We start from the raw sequence: 19,815 nt of genomic DNA, 5'->3' as shown, positions 1-19,815 counted from the left end.
TGAGGGTTGAGTGTGTGTGCATGTGTGTGTGTGTGTGTGACTGTGCATATGTGTGTGTGTGCATGTGTGTAAGTGTGTATGACCATGCATATGTGTGTAAGTGTGTGTGTAAGTGTGTGTGAGTGTGCATGTGTGTAAGTGTGTGTGGGTGTGTGTGAGTGCAACCTGACACTCCCTCAGCTGCTCTTGTGCTCAGAGCCTTGAACAAACAAGCACAACCCCCCCCCCCCTCTCTACCTACAGACCACCGGGGTCAAACCAGGATGAAGCTTTGTCTTTAAACAGACGCAGAGATGAAATATGAGAAGGAATCAGAAGGAATCAGACGGAGCGATGGAGAGTCTCTGTCCTCGGCCCGAGGAGCAGAACTTTCCTTCTCCCTCTGAGAGGTGACGTCCAGCAGGATGGAACATGACACAGAGGGAACATCTCCAGCTGGAGCTGTACTCACGTCATCCTCCTTGGTGCCGCCCCAGAAGTTGGTCCCGCCTGCGTAGCTGGGAATGTTCAGCACGGCGATGCCCTGGAGGCTGGGCAGCGGGATGTACTGTCCGTCACACTGAGACAAGAGGAGAGGAGCCGTCAGGAGGGAGAACATCACACACTGTGGGGCTATTCATAATATACTTTTAATAAAATAAATCCATTTCTGATTGAATACAAATCAAGTATATATAAAAACTAAAGAAAAGGCGTAAATTAGTGAGACCACTGCAGGTTTTCTTCTCTGCTTTAACTACACTATTCATGACGTTTGCCTTATTTCTATTATTATTATTATATATAAACTCTAATTTAAATACACTAGTCATTGTCTTATTTTGTCAATATTTCCATTTCATGCCGTGGGTCCGCTTCGCTATATAAACTCTCAATATACCTTTTTATTACAGTAGCGTAAATTTAAAACTTAACTGAAAATGATTCTGTAAAACATATGTAGCAGATATATTATTATAATATCATGAACATAAGAAAGTCCTTTATCATATTCTTTGGGGAAATGTACCAATCTCATAGTGTTTAGACGTTAAAATAGCAAAGCACATGTAAGAGGAATAAAAAATGGGTAAAGAAAGTAAGGAAAGAAACTAGAAAGAGCTGCTTCCACTGAAACTACAGTAACCTGAAGTATTTAAATACATTTTTATATGGCTTCAACTTTAATGGTCCCACAAACCCATCACAGAGTTTTCACTCCTCATGGTTTTCAGGAGGTGAAACACGTCAGGACTCGACTCTCAGACCCGGACCACAGGACCACAGCCTCCGCTGGGCCGAGCCTGGTTTCTGTTTGTTCTCCTCTCACTGAACAAGTGAGTGTAGATGTTCTGGAGACGCTGTTCATCCTGAACAATCAGATTCTGAATGCATTAGTGGTGTGAGATAGGTCGAAGGCTGCAGAACGTGTGGATGTGTTAAAAGTCTTTCTGGAGGTTTCAGAGTGGAGAGAACTAAAGAACCTGGAATCTGTCCGGTCTGGTTCTGGAGTCTTTTTAAAACCTCACGTGTGGTTTCCTTCCTCCTGTCTCACCTCCAGCTGCACCTTCTGCTCCAGGTTCTTGTAGGTTCTCTGCAGAAGCTCCTTGGTGCCCAGCACTCCGTACCACATCATGTTCTTGGTCCGACTCCTGCGGAGGAAAGAGGAAGGAGGAGAGGGTGAGAATGAAAGGTGGTTTTAGCTGAGAAGCTCTGACTGGAAACGTGGGTCGAGAGGAAAGTGCAAAGTAATGGACGGTTGGTTGAACCGGGTCAGAAACCGCCCACGAGCCAGGAAGTGTTCCTAACTTAGCAAAACACAATATGCATTAAATTTCTTTTTTTAAGATTCATAATGGAAGAAATCACTTCAGCTCTCCTGCTCTTTTGTGTCATCTGAACGTGAAGAAACATCTCACCTGCATTTCTCCGGATGCTCCTCTCGCTTGTTGTTGAACTCCAGCGAGATCTTCGCATCCAGGCCGATTCCAAAGTAGTTGTTCATCACACACTTCTCCATGTAGCCCTCCCTGAGTCCAACCAGAAGAAGAAGAAGAAGAAGAGGAGAAGTGAGAGAGTGAAGAGACACATGGATGAAGACGGGATGAAGAACTGAAAGAGAAGAGGCTCTCACAGCGAATCCAGGTCGGGGTCGATGAAGGGCGTGGCGCCGAACGGGTCGATGTTCGCCAGCAGCATCTTACTGATGATGGAGCTGCCGGCGATGGAGGCAGCAAGACCTGCCCGCAAGCCTGCACACACACACACACACACACACACACACACACACACACACACACACACACACACACACACACACACAGACACACACACACACACAACAAGATGTTATATGTCAAAGCATCCATGCAACAAATTCTCCATCAACAAAAGACCCACAAGGACAGAATCACACTGATATTTCAACGTGTGTGTGTGTGTGTGTGTCTGTGTGTGTGTGTGTGTGTGTGTGTGTGTGTGTGTGTGTGTGTGTGTGTACCAGGGCAGATGATGCGTGTGTTGAGCACCGGGAGGTTCTCCTTGCTGGTGGTGAACGGCGTGATGGTGAAGGAGCTGTAGGACTGAGTGCTGCGACTCACCCTCCTCTCCAACGGGGAGCAGGGACTCTTTGCAGCTGGAGACACACAAACACACAAACACAAACACAAACACACAACTTTATTCTACTCTTACACATGTTTTCTGATTCTATTTCTCTAAATGTGCAAATTTGTTATTTCAGTCAGATAAGGCGTTTTAATTGAAAGGATTCAGAGAGCTGCAGAGTTTCTATCGAGGATGTGAGAACGTTATCAAAAGAAAGCAGATTTAAAATATCGGTCTAATCTATACGTGCACGCTTACTTGTGCACGTACACCCTCACATTCCTTCCTATGTATTTCCCACCTGACAACACAACAACAGCCTCTGAATGTTGTGTGTTTGCCGCCCAGACAACGCGACCATAGCAACACACACGTGCACGAGTCACAGACTGGGAGACTCACACCGAACCCCCCAAAACATCCCAGTCGCTCCTGTTCACTTCCCCTCAGCTCCACTCTGTGCTTTCTGTTCTGTGTCCAGGTCAGGAAGGAGCAAGGAGGCGACGGGAGGAAACAAGGAGAGGAAGCAAGGAGAGGAAACAAGGAGAGGAAGCGAGCACAGAGGACTGATACCTCCTGGTCGTCCAGTGTGGAAGGAAGGAAGCAGCCTCATGATAAACAGGAAGAACTTCTGCCCCTAAGACAATAACACATCCTGCTGCCGATGCACACACACACACACACACACACTCATAAAGAGGCACACGACACATTGACACAACAACATGCGTGTGCATTCAGATGAATACAGACGAGCAGACACACGCCTGAGCCTCAGTTTCCACAGCTACAGACTGGAGGTGGAGACACAGAATTCCTCCTGGTGGAACTGGGCGAGTGGAAGAGTTTCTCCTCTCACCCTAATCCTCCGGTTTGTTTATGACAGGAAACATGATTTGCGTCAGCAGCCCTTTTTTTTTCCATTAGCTGAGCGTTTGGTTCTGTGTGGTGCAGTGAGCTCAGTGAACACCAGGGGGCGATGTTTGAATCCTGAGTAACTTCACAAAGTGGAAAAAAAATCCTTATTCCAACATAACTCTGATATTAAAGAGGCTTTTATATCTTTGTGGTTTCTCAAAGGAATTTGCTTTAATAATTCATGAGGTGACGATAACATCAACTGGTGGAAGAGTCCAACTGGTCAGACTGGACGGGTTGGAAGCTTTGTGACGGGGCGACAGGTAAAAGGTTTGCCCCGGGTCAGAGGTCAGAGAGGTCAGAGAGGTCAGAGATGCACTCACATGGCAGCGACTCCAGCTCCTTGGTGTCTTCGTCCTTCTCGCTGTCCCTGTTGTCGTCCTCGCTGTCTTTCCTGAACTCCAGTGAGGACGGCGGCTCGGTGTCGTCCGTGTGGACGTTCTGCTCGTCCACCACTGAAGAAGAGGAGGGATGAAGATGATGAAGATGATGAAGATGATGCAGGAAGACTTACAAGCAATAATTCATGTATTCACTTAACAGATGTGTTTGTTACGGCTGCAAATTCCAACCCTCTGGTTTCATGTTCCCTCACATGTTGGGTCATACGAGTGTGTTTCTGTATTTTTACTCTTTTAACAGCAGATAACAGATACAACTTTGATGTGTGTACTTTGTGTAGTACTATGCATGTACTCTGTGTAGTACTGCGTGTAGTACCTCTCTCCGCCTGCTCGATGATCTGCCTCACAGCTTTCTTCAGGCTGTTGGCCCGGAGCATCAGCTGCTCCCGGCTCTTGAACAGCTGGTGTTGGGAGCTGCCTCCTCTTCCTCCCTTCTCCGTCTCCTCTTCCTCCAGCTTCTCCTTCAGCTCCGTCAGGCTCTCCTCGCTGGCCTCCTCCTCCTCCTCGTCCTCCTCCTCCTCCTCCTCCTGCTCCTCCTCCACTATCGGAGGAGTGGAGTGGGGCAGCGGGGGCAGAGCCTGGCTCTCGGAGTTCAGGGCGTGGAGGAGCGAGTCCATCTTCTCGTTCAGGATGGCACACTGGAGGACAGAGAGGAAGAGTTTCACTTCTGCTCCTTCAGGAGAAGCCGAGGTTCAGAGTTTTATCTGAGACTCACTTTCAGAGACATGGTGTCGCACTCATCTGTGTTTTCTGTGCTCTTCTCATAAGCTTTTCCCACTTTGGCAACAAAATCCTTCACCGTTTCACACAGGATCCTGAAAAACAGGCAGAACACTTTACAGCTACTTGTTGAGATATTAAAGAAAAGAGGAGGCGGCTTGTAGGAAGCAAATAAAAACATATTTCAGCACCGGAGCTTGACAGATATGGATATTTGTGTTGATTCACTTACTTGGCGGCGGAGATGACCACAGAGTGCTGCTCGGAGTTCAGGATCTTTGTGAGGTGGGCGGCTACTGAGTCTTCATAGGCAGAAATATGAAACTGGAGAGAAAAACACATTTAAAAACATATTAAATGTATGTTTACTACAGTTATACTATGTTTTAGTCTTTATCCTGTAGTAAGCATTGAGAATATTATGTTCTTCCATCTTCTCATTCATGGTATAAAAATGTCCAGAATCTGCAAGAACATGTTGGATGAGTTTCTTTTCATAGAGGTGAAACTGTCGGATGCTGTTTCAGCGTGAAGCTCTGCTCCCTCCTGCTCACGTCTGTGTATGTTTACTACAGTTATATTATGTTTCAGACTTTATCCTGTAGTAAGCATTGAGAATATTATGTTCTTCCATCCTCATTCATGGTATAAAAATGTACAGAATCTGCAGGACAAGTTGGATGAGTTTCTCTGACCCGTAGCTTTGGTGAAGCTCTGCTCACGTGTGTCTGTCGCCTGCTGCTCTGATTGAGTCTGGTGATGCGTGTGAATATTACCTGGCAGTCGTCGGCGCCCTCGGGCGTGGTGGGGCAGCTGTGCTTGGGCGGGATCTTGATCTCGTAGGTCATGCAGCTCCAGCGGTCCAGCATCTTGGTGCTGGCCCTCTCCAGCTTCTCCAGGATCTGAGGCAGCTGGGTGTCGTCGTCGCAGGACGGACCCCAGCCCAGCACCCGGGCCAGGTCGTTACCCGTGCCCAGAGGCAGCACCCCCAGCTGGCACTGGAACACAGGCAGGACATGAGCTGTGTGTGTGTGTGTGTGTGTGTGTGTGTGTGTGTGTGTGTGTGTGTGTGTGTGTGTGTGTGTGTGTGTGTGTGTGTGCATGGTCGCCCGTGTGTGTATAATGAGTGCGTGTCTGTATGTAAGCTGGCCAGCAGCAAAGGCAAATTTTCTATCTACTTCCAAATTATTCTAATCTGACAATTCCTGCATTTCATTCAGTTTGATTTCAACAGAAATGTCTTTTTTGATGTATTTTGTATACTAGTGATTAGGGACGGGAATCAGCAGGGACCTCCCGATACTATCACGATACTTAGGTGGCGATACGATCTGTATTGCGATTTCTGTGGGTATTGCGATTCGATATTACGATTTCCTGGGATTTCTTTTGGTTATTTTTTTTTTTAAAATACTGGACCATGGAAAAATGTTGAATCATTCCTTCAAATACAACACAGTCAAATTCACTTAGAGCTTTACTAGTTTTATTTCAAATATTAACATTAACTTAATGACTGCCGGGCAGCCAATAGAGGAAATAAATAAAAATGTTCCCTATTATTGTATAGTCCCTGTCAACTGCACACAAACTGACAGATTAAGAAATGCATGCCACTTAGGCTACTTTTAAACAATAAATAAAAGGTAAATTAAATAGAATGAATAAAAGTTTACTTAAAATATAAACTTTGAAATAAACAAAAAGTAGGCTATTGTTGTTTGCCTGTAGGCGATGCAAAGCTAGTGCTTGGGTATGTTTAGATTCTTGTGCAAAAACAAGAGCTGGTCAACATGCTCTGGGGTGATGTTGCCCCCCCAATATAAACCAATTAATATGTTTAAAAATCGATTTGGGAGACAGCATATCGATTTAAAATCGTCATTCACAAGAATCGCTATTTGTAACTGAATCGATTTTTTCCCCATCCTTACTAGTGATGCATCAATACATTTGTATTTTGTATTTTGTCTCCTAGTGATGCATCAATACATTTGTATTTTGTATTTTGTATACTAGTGATACATCAATACATTTGTATTTTGTATTTTGTGTACTAGTGATGCATCAATACATTTGTATTTTGTATTTTGTATACTAGTGATACATCAATACATTTGTATTTTGTCTCCTAGTGATGCATCAATACATTTGTATTTTGTATACTAGTGATGCATCAATACATTTGTATTTTGTGTACTAGTGATGCATCAATACATTTGTATTTTGTATTTTGTATACTAGTGATGCATCAATACATTTGTATTTTGTATTTTGTGTACTAGTGATGCATCAATACATTTGTATTTTGTATTTTGTATACTAGTGATGCATCAATACATTTGTATTTTGTGTACTAGTGATGCATCAATACATTTGTATTTTGTGTACTAGTGATGCATCAATACATTTGTATTTTGTATACTAGTGATGCATCAATACATTTGTATTTTGTATTTTGTATACTAGTGATGCATCAATACATTTGTATTTTGTATACTAGTGATGCATCAATACATTTGTATTTTGTATTTTGTGTACTAGTGATGCATCAATACATTTGTATTTTGTATACTAGTGATGCATCAATACATTTGTATTTTGTATACTAGTGATGCATCAATACATTTGTATTTTGTATACTAGTGATGCATCAATACATTTGTATTTTGTATTTTGTATACTAGTGATGCATCAATACATTTGTATTTTGTATTTTGTATACTAGTGATGTATCAATACATTTGTATTTTGTATTTTGTGTACTAGTGATGCATCAATACATTTGTATTTTGTATTATGTGTACTAGTGATGCATCAATACATTTGTATTTTGTATTATGTGTACTAGTGATGCATCAATACATTTGTATTTTGTATTTTGTATACTAGTGATGCATCAATACATTTGTATTTTGTATTTTGTATACTAGTGATGCATCAATACATTTGTATTTTGTATTTTGTATACTAGTGATGCATCAATACATTTCATTGTCCTGTGTTGTACGCCCTGATTGTTAGTTTTGTCTGTTTGTTATTGTTGTTCTGTTTTTATGCCTTTATCTTATTTTATTTCAATTGACTCGTTTTTCTTTCTTTCTCTTTTCCTTTCATTTTGGCATAATTTCCTAACCTAATAAACATATTGTTAAAAAAAACCCTGAAATGTCTTTAAATTGCCTGTGTGTATATTCCACATCCCTGTGTGTTACCTGTTTGTGTAGATTGAGTTTGTCGATCTCGGACAGGACCCAGCCCACGCTGCCGTCCCCCCCACACACCAGGATCCGGAAGTTGTCAAACTTTTGAAACAGTCTCAGCCTGAAACACACAGAACACACAGATGCTCGGACGTCGCTCGTGTGCAGGGATCTGATTTCCCCCGGGGACGTTAAAGTGTGAAGATGTTTAATGTCTCTGGTCCTAAACCCATCTGAGCTGTGGGGGTGGTCTTAGTGTCTCCTCACCCGAGGTGCGGCCCCCCGTTGACCAGGTCGAACACCTGGGCCGGGTTGAGGAGCTGCTTGAAGCGCCGGAGGAACTTCACTCCCTGGTTGTCTCCGCTCTTAGAGTTGACGAACACCAGGAGAGGACTGGCACAGGAGGGAGGACAGGTGGCCTTCCAGAAGCCTGAGGAGAAACCAGCAGAGAGACATCACTGAGGGTCCTGAGGGACATCCGTCTGATTGGACTGAACTGTCCCTTTAATGCTGAGCCGCCCCCCCCCCGACTGCAGATCAGACCAGGAGCCGCTCGGCTGGAAGCTGGTGGGAAACTCCACCTGGTGTGTGTGCCACTGTTATCCCCTCTTCATCCTCCTCCTCTTCCTCCTCCTCTTCTCTAATCTCTGTCTACCCTGTTCGATTTCCCCCCCACTCTCTCTCTCTCTCTGGGATCTTGTTGTTGAAGGATGGATAGAGGGAGGGCTGGTGGAAGGAAGGAGGAGAGAGACGAAGCAAAGGAGGGGAGGGGAAGGGAGGGGAGGGGAGTCACGACGCTCCGGCACGTGCTACAGTCTGCTGCCTGCCCCCCCCCCCAGCCAATTACAACCGAACTCCCCTTCTTCCCAGCATGCATTTGGGCAGAGGGGGTCTGGCACGTGACGAGCGAGTGAAGGGCAGAGAGAGAGAGAGAGAGAGAGAGAGAGAGAGAGCGAGAGAGAGAGACATGAAGGATGTTTCCTCATTCTGTTCTCTTCTCATCCTCCTTTCAACTGGATTCCCTCTCCTCCCTTTCTCTGCCTCGCGCTTATCCATCAACCAATTAGCCGATGCCAGCATCTGTGTGTGTGTGTGTGTGTGTGTGTGTGTGTGTGTGTGTGTGTGTGTGTGTGTGTGTGTGTGCCACAGGCTTCAGCTGCAGTAATCCAATCACACACGCTTATTTGAGTCTGTCTCGCAGGTGCTGATCTCCATCTACAATGAGTACATACACACACACACACACACACACACACACACACACACACACACAGACACACACACACACTCTCACACACACACACACACTCACACAGACACACACACAGAGCTCCTCTCCTCCTGTGATGCTCATGCTCTTTCATGTCGACTCCTGGCAGCGCGTCAGGAGTCATGTGATCAGAATTCCTCTCACACACACATCTCGTCTGCAGGATCTATTTTTAGCGCTCACAGAAGGTGTGTTCACGCCGACCCGTCACGATCTATTTTTAGCTTCGTCCTTGTACGAGAAACGGACAATTTCCTGGAGCACATACCTGAGACTCGCCGCTTCCTGTCCAACAGGAAGCGGCGAGAGAAACTATGGATCTGAGGCCGAGGTCGTTACAGGGAAACGTACAACACTGTCTCTGCTGCAGCGGACAACAAGAGGGTGTGTGTGTGTGTGTGTGTCTGTGTGTGTGTCTGTGTGTGTGTGTGTGTCTGTGTGAGACGCCTGTGACCGAGCAAAAGGTCAAAGTTCAGAGAGACGACATCGGAGCAACTGGAGTGAAATCTCATTCATGCACCTCTGAGACTGCGACTGCTCACAGGTGCTGTTCGCCATCGACCTCTGACCCCACGAGTGAGTCAGAGTAATTGCACGGTTGATTGTGTGTGTGTGTGTGTGTGTGTGTGTGTGTGTGTGTGTGTGTGTGTGCTTACCGTCTGAGTCGATGCTGTTGAGCGCTGTGGGGGGGATGATGGAGACCTTGCACTGACCCAGAGGACACTTTCGAGGGTACAGGTCCATACAGGCCGTGTGCACCTGGAGGAACCACAGCAGCGTTTAGGATTCATTCATAACTTTAATCCATGATGTTCTCATGTTTATGCACAAAAAAACACATCATGAATATTGATGAAAACTAAATAATATGATTAAATCCTGCAGAAAATGAGACTTAAACCAACACGTTTATAATAATCCTGAAACTCTGAATAAAGAACCTGTTGGAAAACGTCTCTTGTCAGATGGAAAAAAGCAACAAGGCATTTCTATTTATTTTAAGAATTTAAATTCATTTCCTGTGAGATTTAATTCATATTTAAATAGCGTTAAAAATTAATTCCCCCCTGTATATATGTGACCTACCATGGCTTTGCACCAGAGGCAGCGCCAGTCCTGCAGCCGCAGCACGCTGCCACACGTCTTATCACACACGGCACACTTGGCACTGACTGGCAGGTTCCCTTCCAGCCACTGGTGAGGCATCGCAATCTGTCGGTCCAACACACACACACAGACACACACACACACACACACACACACACACACACACACACACACACACACACACACACACACACACACACACACAGTTCAATGGAAGGGAAACGCTGGGATCACCTCCCTCCTCCTCCTCAGAGAGTTGTGTGTGTGAAGAGGATTCTTTGACTCGTCGCTGCATCAATATTCAGAATCTTGAAAGCAGGAACTCACCCCGTCCTCGTCCTCGATGATGTCCTTCCCGATGGACGCCAGAGTCGTCCATTTGCAGTTGTTAGTGGCTCTGACCGCACAGCGCTTGTGGGCCTTGAATTTGCAAACTGAAAAACACAAACACGATAGATACATGATATAAATTCTGGAAATGGTTTGATGAGCAGCTTTATCGAAGCAGAGTGATATATAGAATTCAATAAAACCATTTAAAGATGCTCATCGTTCCTTCAATGCAACATTTGACACACAACTGTATACATCCAGGTGGAAAAAGTTTATACAAAAACTGTATAAAGAATTAGACAAATATCCAGAGTTTATATTTTAGGATTGAAACTAATTCACTAAAAAAACTGCCATCCATCCATCAGCCAATCAGAAAGAGTTACAGCCTATTTACTGTCTATTTGATAGATATATTTGACATTCAGAAAAATAATATTATTCCTTTTTTTACACAAAGAACAAATTAAGAGAAGAAGATCAATATTATATCTGTCTGTTAAATGAAAGGCAACAATCAGTATAAAGACTTTCTGCTCATTTGTTTATTTATTAAAAATAAACTAGAGCACATGAAACCACACATTGACGTGTTTTGTGTTTTTTGCGCAGTTTGATACAAACTTTTATATATTAATGATATAATAATCACAGGACAGATGAGGAAGATGCAGATAATCACATTCCTTTAAAATGCTTCATATGAATTAAAGCTTTTAAACTTTAACTTTCCTCCCGCTGTATAAATCCATTATGTTTGTCTCTGTATGCATGAGAAGCCTTTTCACAGAAACATCTTCCCACATGTGATTTTAATGAGCTTAATGCAACTTCGCTGTGAAGGAGAGATTAAAATTAGATTTAAAATGAGAGAAATGTAAACACAGTGATTCAGGAGGAGACGTGCAGACAGGTGGACGTCTCCGTCCGTCTCCATTAGAGACACTCGGCTCGGTCATGAATAATGTCTGCAGCCTGAACTTTGCCTCCAGCCACCCCGCCCTGGCTCGTGCACACACAGACACACACACACACACACTCACACACACACACACACACACAGCATTGCCATTAGTCAATCTACGCAAGATATACAAATTAAGTCAAAGTCATATCCGGGAGCAACAATCGATGTTTCAATCTCGTCTCCCACCAAATGCTGTTAGCGAGCATTAGCAGAGCATTAAGAGAATTCAGAGGACGTGATATTCACAAACCAGACCGGACCAGTGTGTGTAGACCTGTGAGTGTGTGTGTCTGTCTGTGTGTGTGTGTCTGTGTGTGTGTCTGTGTGTGTGTCTGTGTGTGTGTCTGTGTGTAGCGCAGATCAATCCCCACTGTCCGTCCAGCGCAGGAAATCGAAGGGAAACTTAAGCTGCGCTGATTGCTGTGAAACTGTTTGTCTGGCTGCTCTCCACGTTTAATAGAGACACTCTCCTGCTCTCTCTCTCTCTCTCTCTCTCTCCCTCTCTTCCTCTCTCCTTCTCTTCATCTCCTCCTCCCTCACTTTCTGCTCTGTCTCTTATTTGACTCCTGTTGGATTGTGCCAAACAACTGACGGGGTGGGACTCAAAGTGTAACTCAGGACACGATCATATCACAGAGATAATCCATATAGTGCAACAATAAATCATGCAGAAGAATACCCTGTATATATTTAACTAAATAAATATTGATATTTGGCCCCAGCATTTAGATAATTGTATCTCAGTGATATATCGAAGTATAAATATTTATTCCTACCTCAGGATCTATTTCTCAATCTGACGGCAACAAAAGGTCGGATCTCTCGTGTCGACTGTTTGGATGAAGCTGCGTCTTCTATTGTTCTCTGTTGTCGGTTGAAAGTGTGTGTGTGTGTGTGTGTGTGTGTGTGTGTCTGTGTGTGTCTGTGTGTGTGTGTGTGTGTGGAAGCCACTTTAGATCACAAGAGTAAGATGAAATTCTAAAGACTTGTTCTTTTCTCTTTCTGGTGCCTTCTGCTCTGGATACGAGAGGGTCTCATTGTAGAGGATAATGAACGCTGAGTGGAGAGGCTCTTAACGCCATCCACACACACACACACACACAGACACACACACACACACACACACACACATAGATACATACACATGATGCACTCAACACAGGAACATTAGCAAAATCAGAACGAGAGGATATGCAGATGGTGCTCATTAAGGTCTGCTGCCTGTCTCTGAGACTTAACACCAGTTAAAAGACGGCAAAAAATTGCATTAAGCCACCGTGTCAACCCCTCACACACACACACACACACACACACACACACACAGACACACACAGACACACACAAACACACCCCTCACAGATGAGGTGAGGAGACTCAGCGTCATTCACAGGATCCGTTCACACCTCTTTTCCACCGGTTATGTGGGAAAGATTATGCGAAATGCAAAAATCCAAACAGTCCAACTGTCGCTCAGTGAGACTTGAGAGTCACGTGTGTGTCTGTGTGTGTGTGTGTGTGACACAGAGTCGTACGGTTCCTGACATACGCTGACGTGTGTGTGTCAGCTGTGCAGCTCTTTGCACTTCCAGCTCACACTGAGACGAGCAGCTTGGACGTTTCTCCCCTCAGTGACTCACAGGTCCTGGTGACACACGGTCATATACCTTCTAAAACACCTATAGACCAAACTCTGCTTCCAGGCCTGAGACGCACACTGATCGCTGTCATGGAAATTATTAAATCTAACTGTTCTCTTTTGAAATGTAACACAAACATGTTGTTCACATAGCTTTGCTCAAAGTACAGGTGGAATGACCTGAAGAACATCGCTATAAAATCTAAGTAATGTTTGCGTCTGCCTGATACCAGTAAAATGTCTGTTTGTTTGGCCATGGATTATCTAAATGTCTATTCCCTCAGGAGAGGAGGATGACTGTTGCCTCTTCTCTGAACTTGTGATGTTCGCGTGGTATCGGAAGATGATGTAGGGACGGTCAGATTGTGTATTTAAGACAGCCTTCCTCTCATCCAAATGGTCAGACCTTCAATACCTGCAGTGGTGTTGAAAGCTCTTTCCCGCTTGGCCAAGTGTTCACTCAGAAACTCTGTTTGTGTTCAACTTTATTCTCTGTAAATTGGTTTCTTGACCATTGATTCAATACTTTGTTATCATTGAATTGATCACTCAGTCTGATGGTCTATTTCCTCACCAGGGAATTAAAACAAAATTCCCAGCACAATCACTACACAACACGTGTGTCTACGAGCCGCTGCTGCTGCTTCCACGGGCCGCAGATTAAAGGCAGTTACATAAGGAATCGCAGTGAGCACACTTCACCGGAAAACAAACCCAGCAGCAGTGATGCGTTACTCACCTTCGCAGGAGAGGCCGTGGGACGTGACCCCGGACAGGCTGTCCTTACACACGTTGCAGAAGGTGGGCCGTGCGTGGGAGCAGGCGTACCAGTTGTGCATCCCTGAGAAATGTTCCACATTAAACTGTGCCGTCTGGCAAAGAAGAGGTTAAAACAGGTTGGCAGCACCAGCATGACAGTCACAGCATCATGATGAGAATCAGATATTACATTCAAAATCAATGCATATTAGTGTTGTTTTCATAATGATATGATACGAGAAGTCAAAGGAAACTGAATAAATGCATTCGATTTCTACACGTTTTCTGCAGGAGACACAAATCAGCAGCTGAAGCAACATTAGCAGAATTAATTTAAAACGACTCAACCGACTTCTATGTCATTTTGTGGAGGAGTGAATTATTATCCATGAGAGAACTTATTAAATTCTGGGACAGATCCAGGAACTTTTATTCACTTTTCTTTAACGTTGATAAGTGAAGATCCAAATAAAAATCCACATCGAGTTAATATCAATGTGGTTTCATCCGGGGACTGTTGGTCCTCGACTGAGATATGATCTCTACTTCTATTTCCCTGATGTATTAACTTTCCCTTATACTAATAATAATAATTCCCTCGTCTCCCTCCAGGTGTTTCTGATCTGTGGAAACTCCTGAAGACAAAACCTGGAAACTGCCTGAAACCAGAGAAGAAGAAGAAGCCAGAAGCATCTTCCTCCGGCTCGTTATCGCTCCTCATCTCACTGTGGTGACACCTGGTCAGGAGCAGTGCACTCTTCCACATTAGTGCACGTAGTAGTGCACGTTAATGTGTTGGTCTGTGTGGGCGGGGGGGCGTCGCGGCAGCTGCTGCAGCCCTGCCTCAGTTTCATAAGTGGAACGGTAACAGGTACTTTCCAACTAGGACACTGCAACGTTACACAAGATGCTAATTGGAGGCTGTTGTGTTGACATCTTGACAGGGGGGTGTGTGTGTGTGTGTGTTTGTGCATCGTTGTGCGTTCGCATGCGTGTGCACCCCGTGGTGTGTGAGCTCGGGGGTGCTGCTGCATTGCAGTGCAGTAAAGGGGGGCGAGGGGATGGGGTCTTACATAAGACTTCCCTCCCAAATATAAGCCTTTAAAATGCGGCAGTGCTTTCTTCCTGTGCTCCCCCCCCCCCCCCCCGCCTTCTCCCGAGCGCTCGCACACAACCCGCTGTCGACACACAACCCCGGTTTCCATCGACACACAACCCCCCCCCCCACCGACAGAGACTTCAACTGTTACAGGCAGATTGTAAAGAGGAGAAATGTCAGATCAGCTTGTTGTGAGATTCTTCTGAGACGAAGCAGTCGCTGCACGTTTGTGTGTTTGTGTGTCTGTTGCATGTTTTGTGTTGTCTTCTTTATACAGTTTCCCTGACAGTAGAATTGTGTGTCTGTGTGCGTTTGCTGGTGATTTGTGGGTCAACATGAATTTGTTGCTTCAGCCTAACAACTTGTGAGATCCCCAGTTTCATCACCTTCCAACCAACACTTGGATTTGATTTAATCCCAAAACACCAACAGGGTGCGTTTGATTCTCTCATGCTCAGAATTACTGAGGATATCAAACCTCAAATCTGCTCTTTTCTTCCCTATCACTCATCATCTCTCTCTCCTCCTCCTCTTCTTCTCCATCTCTCCGCTCACACACACACACACACACACACTCCCTCTTACCTCGTAGTGCTCTCTGGACTGGACGGACTTCAGCGAGCTGATCCAGTCCTCCATCTCTTTCCTGTTCTCAGCGCAGAGGATGAGCCGGCGGAACGGAGTGATCACCTGGAGGGAGAGAGCGAGGGACACGGGTGAAGAGACTGAGAGTGTGTCGAGGGAGGAGGAGGAGGAGGAGGAGGAGGAGGAGGAGGAAGAGGAGGAGGAGATAAATGTTCCCGGGGCTTTTCCTCCTCGGTCTGCGTCGTCACTGAGAAGGTGAGAGCACCCGTCTTTAAGAGAAGGAGAGGATGAGACGCCCCCTCCCTCCTTCTCTCTCTCTCTCTCTCTCCCCCTCATTAACTCCGGCTCACTTATACACCAACACCTCCGTGAGTTAGTCTTTTCCTCCGCTCCAGCGTTTTCTCCTCCTCTCTTCCTCTGGGCTCCTCATGCGTTGAGGCAGATATGTGCTGACAGGCGAAGCGCCTCGGTAAAGGCTAAGAGCTTCTCTCCCCCCCCGCCCGCCTCCCCCTGTGTGTGTGTGTGTGTGTGTGTGTGTGTGTGTCTGTGTGTGTACATGTGTGCTTAAAACACGTCTCCCTGTAGATAACCCTCCAGACACACAGCACCATTTCAACAGCACATCACTTATTCATGCTCCCTCCTCTCCTCTTTCTCTCCGTCTCTTTGTAACTCCTCCGGTCCGAATGTTATCTCTGTTCACCTTCATGGGACAATCAGGATGAGCACACACACACACACAGACACACACACAGACACACACACGCACACAGACACACAACACTACCAGAACCTTAACCACAACCTAGTAGCCTCAAATAGTCACACACACACACACTTTAAAGATATTACACTAATCAATATTCATGTACCTGCAGTGATGCTGATGTTTCTTTCTCTCTGTGGGAAACTGTATGAAATGTTCTTTAATTTAATATTACTGTAAAAGAAATGCAGCAATTTAAAAGATTTTAATATTAAAACTGGTCGATGGTTTTAAAGTTGTAGTTGAATATTTAAAGTATAGATAAGGTATTAAGTATATATGTTTATAAGCATATCAACACATCCTCACATCTGACAGACTGAAACCACAAAATAATTAATTATGGTTAAATTAATTTATGTCAGTCGACCAAATTGATTAAATGTGGGAGAACTGAACTTATCAGCTCAAAATGATCGTGATGGATTTTATTTTATTATGTTTTATTTATTTATAATTGTGTCATAAATTGTCTATTTATTTGAAGGAAAAACAGTAAAATAAAGTTTGTATCAGGAGGAGAAATTAAACAGTTTTTATGTTTTAATTTCAGATGCATTTCAGGAGTTGTGAATGATAATTCAGAGGCAGTGAAATACATCATGTAGATTTCATTTGAATTATGAGACATAATTCTGACAAAATCGGTTACAATTCAAAGTGATATTCGAACCTGCTGTTTTCTGTTAATTTACACCAGGTTTTGAAAACAGCAGCAGACAAAAAGTTCCATTAACACGATAAAACAATTGATAACTTGTTAGTTCCTCTATAATCTCAAGAGTCTTTTGCTCTTCATGACTATAAACTATTGTTAAAGTGATTTGGTTTGTAAATACGATAAATGTTTGAGTTCCTTTTGATAAATAAAAGAAACTCTGGTTTTCATCTCCACGTCTCGAAGGCTCCGAACTGACTGAAGGAAAAATTAATAATTGACGGATCAATCGAAGCTGGAAAAAAATCCACCTGACGATTCTTTCTGCTCAAACAAGTGAGTCCTCCGTCTCTCCTCCGAGTGTTTCTCTCGGCCGTTAATCACAACACATTTTCCACTGGAGCTGCCAGGATTAGCGTGTGTGTGTGTGTGTGTGTGTGTGTGTGTGTGTGTGTGTCCATTTGTGAGTCAGTGTGTGTTTCTACGAACATGCACTTGGCAAATTGATCCCTTTGGACATAGATCATCCTGTCTCTCTGCTGGTGTACTGTATCTGTGTGCGTGTGTGTCTGTGTGTGTGTGTGTGTGTGTGTGTGTGTGTGTGTGTGTGTGTTTGAAACAGGGTAGTGATAAGATTGGTTGCCAAGGGAAACAGGGATGGCTGTTTCCAAAAATGGCTCTAGGCATCCCTCAAGTGTGGAAAACCTCTCCTGATGACTGACCTTCAGAGCTGAATATATCACTGTGTGTGTCTGTGTCTGAGTGTGTGTTTGTGTGTGTGTCTGTGTGTGTGTGTGTCTGTGTGTGTGTGTAATCATACCTGACAACTAAAAGCCGCTCTCGGATCGTGATCTACATCTGTAAATGATGAGGACACGTAATCATGAGCCTCATTTGTTTTTATTGTTGGCGATAATAAGATTAACTGATAATGAGGGACACTCATCACTGTTTGCACACACACACACACACACACACACACACACACACACACACACACACAAACACACACACTAACACACACACACAGGACAGGTGAATCAACCTGTATCCACTCGAGGAGGTGAGATGGTTCACAGCTGCTCACTTCCTCGGTGTAACAACACGTGCACACACTCGCACAGGTATCATCTGCGACTTTGTGTAAACACACTTACACAACAACAACTACACAACAGACCAGAGAGAGCGGCAGCAACGGCGATTGTGTGTCTCCCCGAGATCCGGTTTTCACAGATCCAAAGTGGTTGGTAATTAGCGAGAGCGATCCAGCAAACACGGGTGAGTCAGAGAGGGGGGGGGGGGTTTAGGGTTTGGGTTGGGCTGAGTACCCCCCGCCCCCCCCCCCCTCCCCCTCACGTGCACTTCAAGGTGCTTCCTCTGCAGAGACACACTCTCCTCCCACATTCACACGACCAGCTTCTGCTCTGGATCACATGTGTGTTTAGATACACAACTCACACATCACGGGTAACGACACACACACAGACACACACACACACAGACACACACACACAGACACACACACACAGACACACTCACAGACACACACACACAGACACACAAACACGTGCACATCCACATGTTCTACAGCTGCTTTGCTTTGAGCCGTCGACAAATTAAAAAGATTCTCCCTAATTATTATTTTATCTTATTAATTAAACACACTTATTCGAGGAAACGACAACGCGACAAATCAACACGTATAAAAACCGATCTGCGCACAAGAGACAAAACGAGTGAGAAACAAATCGCTCCCTTTAATAACTCATGTAATTTACTTCTGGCGACGTTTAAATATTAAATATTAAATATTAAATATTAAATATTCCCTCAGCTGCCGGCAGGTCCCCAGGGAGTCCTTGGTCCCCACTTTGCAGCCCGAGCATGCACAGTAAACACACGGAGCAGTCATCTGGGGACCAGGAGGAGAAAAGGAGCGATCTCAGGACGTCGGGACGGACGAGACGGCGTCCTTCACCGCGTCCGAGCGAGAGACACCAACCTGCAGAGAGGACGCCAGCGGCATCACTCGTCCTCAGCGGCGCCGCGGAGCGAGGACAGCGGGAGGTCGCACACACACAGACACACACACAGGCCGAGAGAGGGAACTGCACAGGGACGCTCTGCAACGTCTCCTCTGCAGTGGTCTCTCTCTCTCTCTCCTCTCTCTCTCTCTCTCTCTCTCTCAGATCACAGGAACCCGTGTGATGGCGCCCGGCCCCCCCCCTGTCGGCGTGCGTGACCCTGTCTGCGTTGATTCGCATTACGTAGATTTGCAGGTGAACTCCCGTCCGTCACTTTACCTCGGGTCCTGTGTCTCCCTGCTCCTGTCCAGTCGTCCTCTCCTCTCCCCTCCTCTGCCTCTCGTCTCTCCTCACTCCCTCGCTCGCCCTCGCTCTGCCCTCCTCTCTCTCTCGCTCTCTCCCTCAGGACAGAGTCAGCGAGGGTGTGACATCACTTCAGGATTTCCTCTGCTGCTCTCCCTTTCCCCTTCGCCATCTTAGACGGAGCTGCAGTCATCCCCCCATCAATCTCTAATTCAAAGTGCCTTTCTCTCTCCCCCCCCTCTCTCTCTCTTCCTCCTCCTCTTCTTCCTCCTCCTCCTCTTCCTCACCATCTTTTCGGGATGCCGACGCTCACGAGTGCGATTGGATCTCAGCTGCAAACCCTCAGTTTATCAACCCTGCAACAAACACACATGTTCACCGCTGGACTCACACACACACACACACGCTGCACGCACATGCTGCCGCCCCACGTGATCTTATATTTATGAATATGGCCGACGTTAAGCCGTCCCA

The 19,815-nt window shown here is 45.2% G+C and overlaps 1 protein-coding gene across 2 annotated transcripts in view; it reads right to left on the bottom strand.

Moving 5' to 3' along the window:
• Positions 1-19,815, bottom strand: part of dgkh (diacylglycerol kinase, eta) — a 48,965-nt gene that overhangs the window by 12,338 nt on the left and 16,812 nt on the right. Inside the window, exons 6-22 of one of the 2 annotated variants that reach the window (XM_061088478.1) lie at positions 15,588-15,692; positions 13,884-14,016; positions 10,536-10,642; positions 10,188-10,313; positions 9,758-9,860; positions 8,099-8,261; positions 7,844-7,952; positions 5,405-5,626; positions 4,861-4,952; positions 4,624-4,723; positions 4,225-4,546; positions 3,828-3,959; positions 2,476-2,614; positions 2,114-2,239; positions 1,899-2,009; positions 1,535-1,631; positions 452-559 (exon numbers count right to left, since the gene is read on the bottom strand). In XM_061088478.1, the coding sequence (XP_060944461.1) occupies positions 452-559; positions 1,535-1,631; positions 1,899-2,009; positions 2,114-2,239; positions 2,476-2,614; positions 3,828-3,959; positions 4,225-4,546; positions 4,624-4,723; positions 4,861-4,952; positions 5,405-5,626; positions 7,844-7,952; positions 8,099-8,261; positions 9,758-9,860; positions 10,188-10,313; positions 10,536-10,642; positions 13,884-14,016; positions 15,588-15,692 (2,295 nt within the window). The remainder of the gene's footprint in view (positions 1-451; positions 560-1,534; positions 1,632-1,898; positions 2,010-2,113; positions 2,240-2,475; positions 2,615-3,827; positions 3,960-4,224; positions 4,547-4,623; positions 4,724-4,860; positions 4,953-5,404; positions 5,627-7,843; positions 7,953-8,098; positions 8,262-9,757; positions 9,861-10,187; positions 10,314-10,535; positions 10,643-13,883; positions 14,017-15,587; positions 15,693-19,815) is intronic. The other variant, XM_061088476.1, reaches the window with a different exon arrangement.

The sequence above is a fragment of the Limanda limanda genome, chromosome 16 (genome assembly GCF_963576545.1).
Source record: "Limanda limanda chromosome 16, fLimLim1.1, whole genome shotgun sequence".
Classification (NCBI taxonomy): Eukaryota; Metazoa; Chordata; class Actinopteri; order Pleuronectiformes; family Pleuronectidae; genus Limanda; species Limanda limanda.
The sequence above is the reverse complement of the archived record's forward strand: the minus strand, read 5'-3'. Positions and strand labels throughout refer to the sequence as shown.